Source organism: Rhododendron vialii, chromosome 2a, assembly GCF_030253575.1.
Source record: "Rhododendron vialii isolate Sample 1 chromosome 2a, ASM3025357v1".
Taxonomy (NCBI): Eukaryota; Viridiplantae; Streptophyta; class Magnoliopsida; order Ericales; family Ericaceae; genus Rhododendron; species Rhododendron vialii.
This window is the reverse complement of record NC_080558.1, coordinates 31859214-31873784: the sequence shown is the minus strand read 5'-3', so window position 1 is coordinate 31873784 and position 14571 is coordinate 31859214. Positions and strand designations below refer to the sequence as shown.

Below are 14571 nucleotides of genomic sequence, written 5' to 3'. Positions count from 1 at the left end.
CTTTTCCTTCATAATGTTGCTTTCTCTGTGACCAATGGTCTTTACTATTGTATAATTTCATGTCCTAATGGAAAGTAGATATATTTTTTACATTTTTTCACCTGTATTGTGAAGATATTTGTCCCTCAGATAGCAAGTTTTGTTGGGTTGATCCCAAATTACTGATGAACACAATGATAGAAAAAATAATGTTTTTTAATTGTCATCATTGAAAACACTTGGTCCCGGGCACATATTTTAACATGAAGAATGAAGATTGGACATCCATTGTTACTTATGCATTAGGGTTAATTTTTCCCCAAAATGTTTTATCCATGCAGTTCGTTAAAGAATTATCAATTGATAGAGCTAGAAATACTAATCTTTTGCTGGTCAACTGTGTTTCATCCCCTAAATATTTGAAGCTTAACCGGATGGTCTAGATTGAATACATAGGTCAACCATCAAATGCAGCATGCTGTGTTTTTTTTTTTCTTCTGCAAAATATGGGGATATCTTTCTTCGTATTTTCAGTAGCGCCTTGGTTCCTTAATCCGTTCACTAAAAAATTGTTTTCTGTGCAGGTTGCAGGATTGGCAGTTGTGTCTGTTCTATGTTTCAGTTCAAGTGCATTAGTTGCTCTTTTTACTGATACACCAGTTTGTGCTTGTGCTTCTATTAGTTCAATTAAATTCTCCTTCTCTGCTCGCATAATAATTGTTTCCGTAATTATTCATGTCTACTTATGCAGATGCTCTATCACTGGCATCATCAGCACGTTGACGCTATCAGTACCTCTCTTCTTTTGATTTTGTATTACTTAATAGGTATCTCTTCAATTTTTCCCTTCATGTTTCACATAGGATGAAAATGGTCAGCTAAGCATTTAAGATATGTGATTCTATCTTTATTTATGGAACCTATTCTTCATTATTTAGATGAAGCTTTATTCTAGTGATCCATTTGAGGAGTTTTTGAGTATGATCTTCACTTAGTAATTACCTTTGATGAATTGACAACTTCAAGAAAACATGAATACTGCTTTACATACTAACTGGCCAAGTGGCCATCCATCCTATTTTTTGGTACTCATGGAATGTACACTCTGGACACTTTGGGTACTAACTGCTCAATGTTACTTTCTTCACCATACATTCCTCCCCCCCACCCCCTCTCTTCTTCAATGTGTTCTGATTAACCTAATCAGTCCCGGGCTACCTGCTTCGCCCCTCTCTCCCAGCTTCCCAATGTACCCCACAGATGTATTTCAGTTGAAATGAAGTTGGGGACAATATACTGAAGGCTAAATTGGACTGGCCCCCAGTTTATGCTTGGAGCAGTTTATTTTAGTGGGATATCGACGACAAAATAAAAAAAAGGAAAGTTGAAAATACTTTCCTTGGAAATGAGTTTCCGAAAATCCTTGGAGCAATTTAATAGGAAATTCTCTAGTCAAAATTACTTGGTATTTTTGGTAACCTCTAAATAAGCTAAAAGACCAGGGTTATGTTCACGCGGATATGTTATTTCTCCAAAACATAGGACACAAACACATTGGGGACCTAGGTTTACGTTCAATCATATATATCCATATATGTTAGGGATACATATCCCCATAAGCATATGTCCCGAATTATATAATTCTTAAGATACAATAAGTTATGAAGAATCTAGATTTACATGGGACGGGTAGGAATGTAAATATTGGATGGTAATAAGAATTACTTTCATTCCAACACTAAATAACATAGTTATATGTCAAGTACCATAATCTTTGAGAATCACATGTAATTAGTAAGTGTCCAGGAAATGTCAATCACATTAATTTCTTAATCATAGACACCAAAGAAGTGTCGGCATGTTGCATGAAGAGTGTTGGACACGTGTTCAAATCAAGTTTCTTATTTACTAATTATGGAGACGAAAAAAAGGGTATCAGACGTGTCCGAGAGTGTCCAATACGGACACGCCACCTTGTGTTAAGTGTCTGCGCTTCTTAGTCTGCAAGTATCTGTAGAAAGTACAGGAACTGGTCCAATGACGGGTTACATAGACTCCCAACTGGGCAAAATGCTATAAAACAACTCTCAATTCCAGGTTCCTAATTCAACTTCAAACCCTTCCACTGTGAAACAGACTTTCTACACCATCAAATGTCATAGGTTCCTCTCCATTGCCATTAAACATTTGAGAATCATTGATTCAAGTCTTCTGCATAAGATCCTTATGGTAGTGACATGCTGACGGGGAAAATGCTCCATCACTGCCTCTAGGAGCACCTTACCCAACCATGAAAGGATGGAGGCCGAAGCTGCGACACCACTACATAGTGCAGAAGATGAGCCACCGATTCAACATCTCACTTTCACATGCAACACTAGTTCCCAATGTTTTCTATCCGAGGAATCAAGTTATCAGTAGTGAGAATGTTCCTTGGGCAGCACGTCACAAAAAGGAAAGCAACCTTGGGGGGAGCATGTGTCCCCACAATCGCCTTCTACGGAATGTAAGGATATATCTTCCCCGTAAATCCTAGTAATGAGACCCAAAGAGAAGAGATCCCGAAGGTGCAAGTTTCTATCTTCAACATTTCCCACCTAAGCCAATGTTAGGCAAATCATCTCTCTCCAAAAGAGTTGACATTTCCGCAATTTCCGATGGCAGTAATGCTCTACGAGCAGAGTATCCAAAACTACCTTATCCTCTCCCCTCTGCATGTAATCTGCCACTGTAGCTCCCTTATCAAGTGTTGGACGATCAATGGTTGGGAAAGAAACTCTCTTAACTCTACCCCTCACCATACGTAAGACCAAAAACATCAGGCTTTCTCAACTACTCAAATAACATGACTCTAAAAAACAACGCAACCTTTTCTGATTCCTTTTCAAAGCCCAGCCCAAGTGACATAACTATTGAATAGCTTAATATACATTATTGGGCCCGTTTACTACCGGCTTAAGCTTTTGGTATGGTTGGTAACCTAACATGCTATCAGAGCTCAGGTTGTGACAGGTTTTGGGTTCAAGTCTATCTGTTTGCATTTCTTCCCCATTTGCATTCTGCTTCTCTCCTTCGTATTTTGTTACACCCTATCTTTGGAAAATTGCATCTCCACGTGCAAAATAGGGTTGCGATGAGGTAGGATGTTGAATAGGTTGATATAAATTGTTGGGCCCATTTCCTAATAGCACAAGCTTTCGGGACAGTTGGTAACTTACTAATAACAACCTCCTATAACTTGTAATCTCCTTGCACTTGGTGTAACGCCCCAAACAAACCACTAGCCTAGTACCTTGATTTTGATCCACGAGCCACACCACATGGCCCAAAAGCTTAAGCCCAAGGTACTAGTAGTAGCTCACAAGGTTTGTTATATGCCCAAGATCTTCCATGTAAACTTCTGATGTGGGACGAGGTGTTAACTTGGGGAGTTACATGTGGTATCAGAGCAATCCTTGTACACGACCATGTGGGCCTTGGACTTTGGATTTGGTTTGGTGATTTTAGTGCTTAACTCCTCACGAGGGCGCGAGGCTATAAAGTTGGGGAGATTGTAACATCCGGTCCCACATCGGAAGTCTACATGGATGATCTTGGGCATATAACAAACCTTGTGGGCTGCTACTAGTACCTTGGGCTTAAGCTTTTGGGCCATGTGGTGTGGCTTGTGGATCAAAATCAAAATACTAGGCCAGTAGTCTGCTTGGGGCGTTACAGTTGGACACATCCTTTGAACCCACCATCTTGCTCCATCCTCTCGTGCGCAAACCTCCACAACCACTTGCCCTAGAGAGTTCGGTTGGAGATCTTAAATGAAGAGTACCTAATTCCTTCCTCTCTAAGAGGTGCACCAATTTTGCTCCACTCCACCAAGGCACCAAATGATGCTTGAACTCTCCCCCTACGCTTCACCAAACAAAACCTCTCAATATCTATTCTTTTCATTTTGCCCCGAAGGCTAGAATGACAAATGAGGACGTGAAGTCTGTCGGCAAGCTGGAAAAGTGCTCTTAATCATGGTGAGTCTCCCTACCTTCAACTAACACCTTCTCTTCCATCCCACCATGCACTTCTGAAATCTTTCCACCCTAGAGTCCCTCACTGAATGAAGACCATAACCAAAAACTCAAATACGTAGAGGGGAAGGCTCCAACATGCAATACTTTCTACGCCACAGAGGTGATATGAAAACTGAGACTTTTGATCCTAAAAGCAGGGATGATGAGGGGTCCAGATGTAAGATGTCTTGGTCCAGCTCTATTTGGTACCATCTTTTGGATTGCACTTGTTTTTCTTGAGGTTCTATTTTTCATTAGTGTTTTATGATTGTATCTTCTCCTTCCTCTCCCTAAATTACTTAAATTGTGGGACAGCGAGAAGAGATACAGCAGTGAGAGTAAATGTCTTTGATAAATGAAAGGAGGAAAGAAAGGAATAGACATTCTGGATTTTGTTTGCAAAACAGTCTACCTAAATTTAAAAATCTCTCTGATCAATGAAATGCTGTTTCCTTCTTTGAGACAGGTTCATCTTTACCATCTGCATATGTCTTATGGGTCATGAGGGAATTACCACCTTCAATTGTGGTTACTGTAGTAGAAGAATCCAGGACAATAGCATTTATCCATGATAGTGCTGCAACCATAAATCCTCAGCGCTGGACTGCTGCCACAAGCCTGCAGAATCAGGTTCAAATGCTACTCTTTTTCTATTTCCCTCATTTACTTTACTGGATTATTTACTAAACTACCTTTATCTTTTACTGTATCACATGTGAACCATATGCTTTTTGTGATTGCTACTTTACCATTTCTTAATCACCCTATTCTTACAGTTCACCCTATTCTTACAGTAATCAAAAGAACATATGATGATGGAGAGTTGACTAAAACTGGCACGTAATAGCTTTCAAGAGATTCTCCAGATCACTGTTATGACAAATGAAATCGTGAGTGTCAAGCATGTAGATTCTGGATCCAAGTAATACCTGGCCATAGCTATTGTTCTTGATAAATGGCCTAGTCTGGCCCACTAACTTAGCACGCTATTTGTGTCACGCCCTCGATTTTTAACGTAATAATAATAACATTTCTAAATGAAAATCCATTGCGAATATACACTTTAATACCCCAAAAGCTTTCCCATAATCCATCAAGAGTACAATCAATGTTTAAAGTTTACAATAGTGGCACTCCGTCCCCAAATTCTTAGAGATTAGTCCAAAGAAAGTAATTTTAAGAGATTACATATTCCCAAGTCAAATATATATATACGGGGGCGGTTCCGGGGACCCCTAAAAAAATCTCTAAAAAAACCCCCCAAATCTTAATCTCATAGTTCCTGATCAAATTTTGATGATCCGTGCTGCTTAATGTGTTCAGAACATGATTTTAAGGGCGCCCGCGAGAAATTGGCAAAAAAAATAACTGGGAAGGGCTTGATTTGAGCAGTTTTTTATTAAACCGTTCAATAAAATTCAATAAAAAACTGTTCGGATGAAGTCCTTTCCAGTCATTTTTTTTGTTGATTTCTCGTGGGTACTCTTAAAATCACGTTCTGATTACATTGAGCGTCTTGGATAATCAAAATTCGATCGGGAACTTTGGGGGGGTTTTTTTAGGGGTCTCCGGAACCGCCCTGATATATATATATATATACCACGAATCCAATGAGGGATCTCTTACCAGTCTACCGTGCGGACCTCCCCTTTCCCGATCGAATTGCGACGATCCGAGCCGCTCAATGTGTTCAGAACGTGATTTTAAGGGTACCCGCGAGAAATCAGAAAAAAAAAATGATCGGGAAGGGTTTGATCCGAGCAGTTTTTACTGAACCGTTCAATAAAAAACTGCTCGGATCAAGCCCTTCCCGATCATTTTTTTTGCTAATTTCTCGCGAGTACTCTTAAAATCACGTTCTGATCACTTTGAGCGGCTCGGATCGTCCCAATTCAATCGGAAAATGGGAGTCCCGCACGGTAAGCCCGTGCGGGATCCGATCCCTCAAGGGAACCGGACTGTATATATATATATATATATATATATATATGAAATTACAATTATATCTTCAAAAGGATTTTACAAAAGATGTCATGGTAATTCCTCCTTGTTAGCTTTCAAAAGTATGGTCAAACATGCACTTCAAGCATGCCAAATCAATGCTCCTGTGGTGTATCTGAAAAATGATAGGGTGAGCTACACTAGCCCAATAGAGAAATCTATACTCAAGCTATATACAAATGTGATGGTTAATGCACCGGAAAGAACGTGGACAACAACCAAACTTCACATATGATCAAGAGAAAGAATATGCAAGAAAATAAGACTGGGAGACCAACACCATTCATATACAAATAGCTTAACAATCACAAAAGTTTCCCATTTTCATTATGTCACGTGTTTCGATTTTAATTCCGGGCAGTAAAGACCCTGTGTGTCCCATATTCATTCCGGCATCACACTATAAGGTGGATCCGTGGCTTTCTTGTGCACTTTCGGGCATTAGGGACCCCGTGCGTCTCATTTCCGGCATCACACCTTATGGTGGATCCGTGGCTTTCTTCGTATTTGTTCTATCGTTCTCAATTACGCTTTTCATCTCACCTTACTTAATAACATCATGCTCAATATATAACAAGTTGCGGATCAATATATATATATATATATATCGTTCATAGTAACATGCCACAATACCCACATAATCGTTCTAATGCATAGACGACAACGGAATACCATACTTATAGGAATCAACTCTTTTATACCATGAGAGTTCAAGCAGACAGATTGAGCAACGAATCATTTGAAGTACGAACAATCAAGTTTGGAGGTGGTTTGGATGTGATTAGAGAGTGTTAGAAGTAATCGGGGGTCAAAACAATCGAACTGGGATCAGCAGGAGCAAAACTGTCCCTAAGGATCTGGTATCGATACAACATTTTGGGTTTGGGTTGTATCGATACCCAATTAACTGTCTCAATTTTAACTTAAGTGTATCGATACAAACACTTTAGATTATATCGATACCCAAGAGTTATGAGCAGTGATTCTGCAGAAGATCAAGGGCAAACACAACAACGAAACCCAACGATCCATGGCACGATTAAGGCACAAAATCAACTCATAAACCTATAGAGTGAGCAAGAAATCCCTACCTTGAGGTTTGAAGCTTCAACACTAGATCAAATGAACACGCCCTAGCTTCCAAAGCTCCGAAATCCAACAAGAACGAGTTCTAGCACAAACCCACGCAATCCAAGGCACGAATCACGCGTAGATGATTGATTGATGGTCGAACTATGAAGGTTTTGAGGTCGATTGGTGGGTTTTGGTGTGAGAGAGAGAGGAGAGAGATGCCGAGAGAGAGAGGAGAGACGTGGGAGATGAGAGAGTGTGAGTTGGGGATTTTTGTTCTCCTACACTCACATCCACATATATATACTAGCACCCACCCAAATTACTCTTGCACTCCCTCGGCTTACAATTCTATCATTCAAGCCCCAAATCATATAAACTCAAAAGGATTCCACATTTATTCAATATTCTAACATTAATAAAACCTTTAAACGATTTTTGAAAATACGGGGCTCTACAATTTGAGCAATTGTGACCTCCCCATCTAAGTTAGTTGCCCAGTCTGGCCCACTAACTCAGATGGAATTGACTCCGCATGGATCTTAACAATTTGAGTTGGATGATTTCGAATAAAACCCATTTGGGGTTGTTGTCATGTTTTCCATCCTTCGCCTGCATTTTGGAGAAAAAATTGACCTCGGTTGACACTGCAGTAATAAAATTTCTTTCAGCTGTTCAAAAAAAAAGTGTTACATTGGAATCTTCAGGTTAGGAAATCAGAGTTCATCCAGACTTGCGAGTTTCTTAGGTAAGAGTTAACTAGAACGGTTAAGGGTTCAACTTTTCCTCTACGATTTAGTTTCCTAACCACCCGACTTGAGCACAGGCAGGTTTGAAGGGATAGAATCCTGCTCAATAAGCGAAAGGGAAGAACTAGCTGAACCCGTAACTCGTGATTCATAGCTTATACAACCTATCCTTATATTCTCAATTGATCTTTGCTTACCGCTTTGCCCCCTTGCTTGCTTACACTATATCTATCTACGGGGCTTACTTTCTTTGCCTTCGAGGAAGCGCTTTGCTGCTGGTTAGGGTTGCTTGGAATGCTGCCGTTGGAGAGCTTGGGATTGGCAGTTGAAACACAACTGAACCTAGAAGTCCTTCTATTGGATTGGAAGTTGATCCTGAATCGGTTAAAAACCTGACTTTCATCGACTTACCCGTCTTCTTTCCTTGGCGGGAGCAACATAGCCCTACTTCAATTAAGGCTAGCTCGATCTCCTCCTACTTCTGTTGCTGAGCACCGGCTGTTCGCACAGTTTCCTTCAGCTTTCAAGGAGAAAATTTCATTCACCCCTTCCCTAACCCTGCTGATTTCATTCCTTATTCACATGGATTTTCCTGAGAGTACCTACTGTTATTTTAAGGCTGCTCCTTGATTACCAGAACTTATTCTTAACTTCGTTTCCTTGTAGTGTTGTACTGAGTGTGTAATGTGCGAGTCAGGACAAGTGCATGATTACTCTCCTTTAACAAATCAATGCAGTCCGGTTTAAAAAGTTTGAATGATGCGTCCTAAGTTTGATTTTGGGGTGGGGTTTGGCAAAAACGGACAGCTTAGGAGGAGGGGATGAAATTGGATTGGCGTGCAAGTAACTTTTCTTGCTGGAGTCTTAGATTTATGGTTCTTGGAAATTTTGAGTGGCAAACAACTTAATGGTTACTTTTGTTGGCCTAAAAACCAAGGACGGACTTCGGATTGGGTTTTGATTGTAATGAATTTCCTGGGAAATTAAGCTATTATTTACTAGATGTATGATCATTGCAGCAAATGCATAACATTCACTATTCGCTATTTCATTTAAGTTTGAATCAAGTTGGTCTGCATTTTTTTCCTCATCTTCGTTCCCGAATGTCAAGGTCCTTTGATCGTAACCCTTTTTGTTGTAGAAGAGAGGCAACGATGCTCAATGACTTGAGGTTTATAATTGCAGGTATCAAGAGCAAGCCCTATATAGTGACAATACATGGATTCTCATGCAAATCGGTGCGTCTTTTGGAGGACTTTCAGAAAAAAGTTGGTGGAGAAGGGTTGCATTGTGGCTTTCAAGCTGAGATCAAAGAAGGTGAATGATGGACATTCTTAGCAAAGCATTTGGGGAGCAGGCGTAAGACGGCCGGCCGTTGCTGTGATTTTGTTGGCTCTTCGTTGTAAATAGCTACAAGGTGCAAATGCAGGATTTGTTTTTCTTTCAGCCTTTCGCAGACTGGAAGATTGTCTAATGCTGCATCCGAATGGTGAACTGTTTTCCTTGTATAGTATTAACTTCTATGTTCTAGTTTTTCTCTGGAATTGTTTCTACCAGAATGCGAAGATCTTGCATATGCATTCACTTTCTGCTGACCTTATTCAGCCACCTACACGTGTTAGTTGGCTAGTAGAAAGGACCCCTTTAGTGAGGAAACTAGGAAATTGAGTTTCTTTCACCATTTGTGGCTAGTTGATAGGAGGACATGAGCCAATATGCCATTTTGTACATAGTTTCCATACAGATCGTTGGGGCTGCCTTCGTAAAACAACCGCTGTTGCGGTGTGTATTTTTGAAGATATAATTGACACATTCCGAATGGATTTCGTGAATGAGGGTTATGTCTATAAATTATGTTTGAGAGAGTATTTCTTTAGACAAATAAGTGGATCTATAGATTTGAGCAGATGCTGCCAGATCCACAGCTATGTTTGCCTTCTTTTTTTCTTGTTTTTTGAGGGCCAGATCCACAGCTATGTTTGCCTTCTTTTTTTCTTGTTTTTTGAGGGGGGGGGAGGGGGTTGTTGTTTGTCAAACGGAAATTGTATTATTATATTTGCCTTTTAAGTGTAGCATAAAAGAGCGTTTTCTATGGGCCATTAAGAATTACAGAAGTAATACAATCGATCATGATCTTCTGAAAAGTGTTCGGTGTGAAAACGACAAGGGTCTAGGCGGAATACGCAGTGCACCACCTTTTAGGAATTCTCCAAGAACTGCATCAATAATAATAAATGCAAAAGTTTTAACTATATGAACGAGTACTTACCAAAGATGCAGTCCAAGAAATACGTCAAGATTTTTTTTTTTTTTTTAAGAAATACCTCAAGATTCATGATTGAGAAATCGACAAAACGAGCCGGAGCAGTCAATTATTCAAGCTGGACTTGAGAAACAAAAAAAGGGGGGTGGGTGGGAATTATGGGACAGTGGAGGGAGGGGCAAAGAATCTCCAAGTCACGGAGAGGTTTTTATCAAATTGCTCTTGGCATGAGAAGGAAAAAAGTAATTGTTCATACATGAAAAGGGCAAGGTAAAATTACTAATATACCCCCCACAAAATCAGGGCTTCAAATCATATCCATTCCTCCTCCACTCGATCTGCAAGACTGGAACTCCATCTCTCTCCGCTGCTCCACCACAAAGCCCCCATATGTGCTAAGCTAGACCTTCTGCATGACACAATCGAGGTAAGGGTTAGGTTCTCATCGTTTTCCATCTCGATTTAGAGGCTTGTAATCCGAAATTAGGGTTTTGCAGATTGGGGGTTAGGAGTTCGAAATTGGGGTTTAGTTTTTGGTTTTCTCCAAATTTGGAGGTTAGGGTTTGTGCTTTTGTGGAGCTGGCGGTGATTGGTGGTGGTGATTGGTAATGGTAGTGGTGGTGGTTTGGGTTTCTCTGTTTACTTCTCGGCAACTCGTTTAGTTGGTTATGGAGGTGGCAACGGAGGTGGATTCCGTAGCGGTGGACGCCGTGATAGAGGTGGTTATGGAGGCGGCGGTGGTGGTTATGGAGGCAGTGGTGGTGGGTATGGAAGTGGTGGCAGGGATAGGGATGGCAGGTCTAGGTACTCATCGAGAGCAGGTGGTGATGGCAGAAGCAGGAGGAGATAGGTTTCTCTAAGTTGCCCTGTGTATGAACCTAATTTGCCTCATGTATTATGAACCTAAGTTTCCCCGTGTATGAACCTAAGTTGCCTCGTGTATGAACATAAGTTGCACCTGATTGAGGACAAGAGGAGTATGAAAGTGCAACAATTTTAGAAGAGGGGTATTTTTTGTCTTCAACACCATGTTTTGGAAATTATTGTTTTCCTTCACATGACTGAAACATGTCCCATATGTCCTTCGTCACCTTCTACTCCTTGTAAATCTCCACCTCCTCCTCAACCTCCATCTGATGATGGCTCTTCGAGTCAACCAAGTGGGTGTTTTATGTTCACCTCATCTCCTTCTTGGATTGAAGCAGATTTTCCTCCTTTGGAATTTCATAGTTCTCAAGAAAGAACGACCCACCGTCATAAAATTTCAGATCCTACTACCATTCTTCCTGATGGTAGTACCAAAGCAGTGTCAGCAGCAGAAACAGCAATAAATTGGCAGTCAGCAAATTCTTTGGCTCAAAACAAAATTCTTCAGAGAATTGCTAACTCTCAGCAATATTTGGAAAATGTTGTTCATAAGAAGTTATCCTCTTTAGAACTTCTTATCAGAGATTTGCAGCAGAAAATTCAAAATGTTCACCATGAACTTCTCCAGATGGTATATGCCAACTAAGCATTTTCAGTAGCTTTTTACCAAAAGGATATGCTGAAATGAAGCATCTAAAAAATTAGCTTCATTCACTTCAAGCTCAGCAGTATTCTCAGCAAAAAAGCCCATTTGACATATTCACATCTTCCTCTCAACAAAGTTTGTTTGGGTATCTTCAAATGTCTCAACCTTTACCTATAAATCCTACCTCAGTATTTGGTGAGTCAAGCTCCATCTTTGGAAGCTCATCAACTTTCCTTCCTCCACCAAAAAGACCATCTCCACCAAAATTTCCTTTCCCAAAGCCCTAGATAAAACCTATTCAACCACCGACAATTCCGTCTCCACCATCTGCATCTACCTCAATTCCAACTACCTCCACTCATTCTAAACCAACTGATCTAAATTCAAAGTCACCTCAGCTAATGGTTCAGTCAACTTCTAGCCCTTCCAAAAATCTAATCTCCACTCTCTTACATACTTTAGCCACTATACCAGAAACCCCCTCACCTGAACCAACCATTGAGTTTGATTTGGATTCTGAATCTACTCACTCTATTCCAATTCCTCATGTTTTCATGATGAACCCAGGTCTTCCTGAAGAACATGTTGAAGATCCTATTATTGAAGAAGGTCTTGAGTTTGATACATCTCCACCTCTAGAAATCCCAACCTTTGATTCCTTCTCACATTCCAACATCCATACCCAAGGTTTCTCCTCTGATAATATTCCCCCATCAAAATGGCTGGATAAGCTTTATGAGATTCATACTTGGTGCACTACTGCTATGCTTTCCCCAAATGCTACACTGAGTATTGTTATTACTAAGTGTACAACAAAATTCTTTGGCCGTCTTCGTCAATGGTACTTGGCTCTTGGTGAATACCGACAGTTGCAACTTAAACAATTGCCAACCCTTGATCAATTCATCTCAGTCTTGCATACTGAATTTCTTGGAGACCACAACAACACAAAAGAGTTTGTTCGAGAAGAATATCTCAGCATGAAGTGCTGTTCATTCAAAAGGAAAGATCTCGAGATTCATTATGACCGTATATCTCAGAGATTTTATCTTCTCAACGGCATGGATGATGTCAACCTCAAGCAAGCTTTTCTCAATTCCCGTCGTGAACCATTGGAAAATGAGACAACAAGATTACTTCAAACAAAAGGATTGACGCTGAATGCAATATCTCTTGGCGGTATTTACCAGCACTCTTTGATTGCCTTAGAAAAACTGTGCAATCACCAGAAATTCCTCAGAACTCTTGAAGAACAGGGAAAACTTCTTGGCAAAGCATGTGACCGACCAGATCTCTCTGTAAAGTGCAAAGACAAGAAGTGCACTTGCCGTCCTTCATATCGGAAGTCCAAACACTTTCAGAAATGGAAGTTCCAATCTCCTGGCAAGTTTTCAAAGTTTTCAAAATCTGGCAGGTTCTCACGCCGGAAAAAATGGAAATTTTTCAAGAAGAAGAAGTTCAGAGGGCAGCGAAAGTCTGATCACTGCTACATATGCAGAAAGAAAGGGCACTATGCAAAATAGTGTCCAAATAGAGTAGCAAGAGACAAGATGGTGAGCTCTTTGGCTCTCATTGATGATAATCTTGAAGATGCTGATGTTGAATCATTATTTTCCATTGATGATGAAGTAACAGATGAAGCAGTCCTAGCATTCACCTTTTCTGATTCATCAGAATCAGATGATTCTTCTGATGATTATGACCCATTTCCCTATGAAATTCAAACATTTGAGTACTCAAATATCATGATAGCTCAACCCTTAGCCAAGGTTAAAATCTTGATTGGAAAATATGAGAAACCCATACCAGTCATCGCTTTCTTTGATACTGGTGCAGCAGCCTCCATTCTCAACCTAGCAATTCTCCCCAGGTCCTATTGGCAATCGTGTTTTAGACCCTTTACAGCAGCCAATGGAGAAACTTTTGTTATCACTCTGATCAGTAAGCCTATTACCATCCAACTTTTTCCAGGATATACCATAAAACACCAAGTCTATGGTTCTGATCTCCTAGGAAAAGATTTATTGTTGGGTTTTGATATTCTCCAAAATCTCAGCAAAGTCTCCTGGCTCAAAAAAGGTTTGAAATACAAAAACTACCTGTTACCCTGGACCACCCAACCAAATCTCTTTTCCATAGAGAATTTCTCTTCCATCAAAGAAGCCATAATCCAAACTTCCTGTGTTGAATCTCATTCCCAATTTCTCACCAAATGCTCCAACCCACTTTGGAAAAATCCAGATTTCTTCATTTCTCTTCCCTTTAAGAAAAATGAAGACATTAATCCCACAAAAGCTACCCATCATGGAATGAACCCAGAACATTATCAGCTTGCTCTCCAAGAGCTCCAACAACTTCAGTCAGAAGGTTTGATTGAGCCCACAACCTCTCAGTGGGCATGTGAAGCATTTTATGTAAATAAAAGGACAGAGCAGATAAGAGGAAAGCTTCGCCTGGTTATCAATTACCAGCCTCTTAATCATTTTCTACAGGATAACAAATTCCCTCTTCCTCGGAGAAGTGTTCTTTTTGCAAACTTGCCTAAAGCTCAAATTTTCTCAAAGTTTGACTTGAAAGCAGGTTTCTGGCAGCTGGGCATCCATCCAGATGATCGTCCCAAAACTGGTTTTTGCATTCTAGACCACCATTTCTAGTGGTCAGTCATGCCTTTTGGATTGAAAACAGCTCCATCTTTATTTCAAAAGGCCATGATTCAGGTATTTGCTCCCATTCTATCCTCAGCCCTCGTCTATATTGATGACATCCTACTCTTTTCCCCAGATATTGAGTCTCATGCTGTTCTATTACAAATTTTTCATTCCCTGGTCCAAACCCATGTTATCATGCTCTCAGAGAAAACAATGTTTCTTGCTCAACCGGAAATTGATTTTTTAGGAATGCATATCTCTAAAGGTCAATATGCCCTCCAACCTCATA

General features: G+C 40.3%; 1 protein-coding gene across 4 annotated transcripts in view; it reads left to right on the top strand.

The window, feature by feature from the left end:
• LOC131315145 (tobamovirus multiplication protein 1) overlaps positions 1-9723 on the top strand; it is a 39973-nt gene extending 30250 nt beyond the window's left edge. For 2 of the 4 annotated variants that reach the window (XM_058344240.1, XM_058344231.1), the window contains 5 exons: positions 564-638; positions 731-806; positions 4504-4667; positions 8120-8316; positions 9044-9723. In XM_058344240.1, coding sequence (XP_058200223.1) covers positions 564-638; positions 731-806; positions 4504-4667; positions 8120-8254 — 450 coding nt within the window. In that variant the 3' untranslated portion in view covers positions 8255-8316; positions 9044-9723. The remainder of the gene's footprint in view (positions 1-563; positions 639-730; positions 807-4503; positions 4668-8119; positions 8317-9043) is intronic. The other 2 variants (XM_058344257.1, XM_058344248.1) reach the window with 1 other exon arrangement.
• Positions 9724-14571: the final 4848 nt, after the last annotated feature.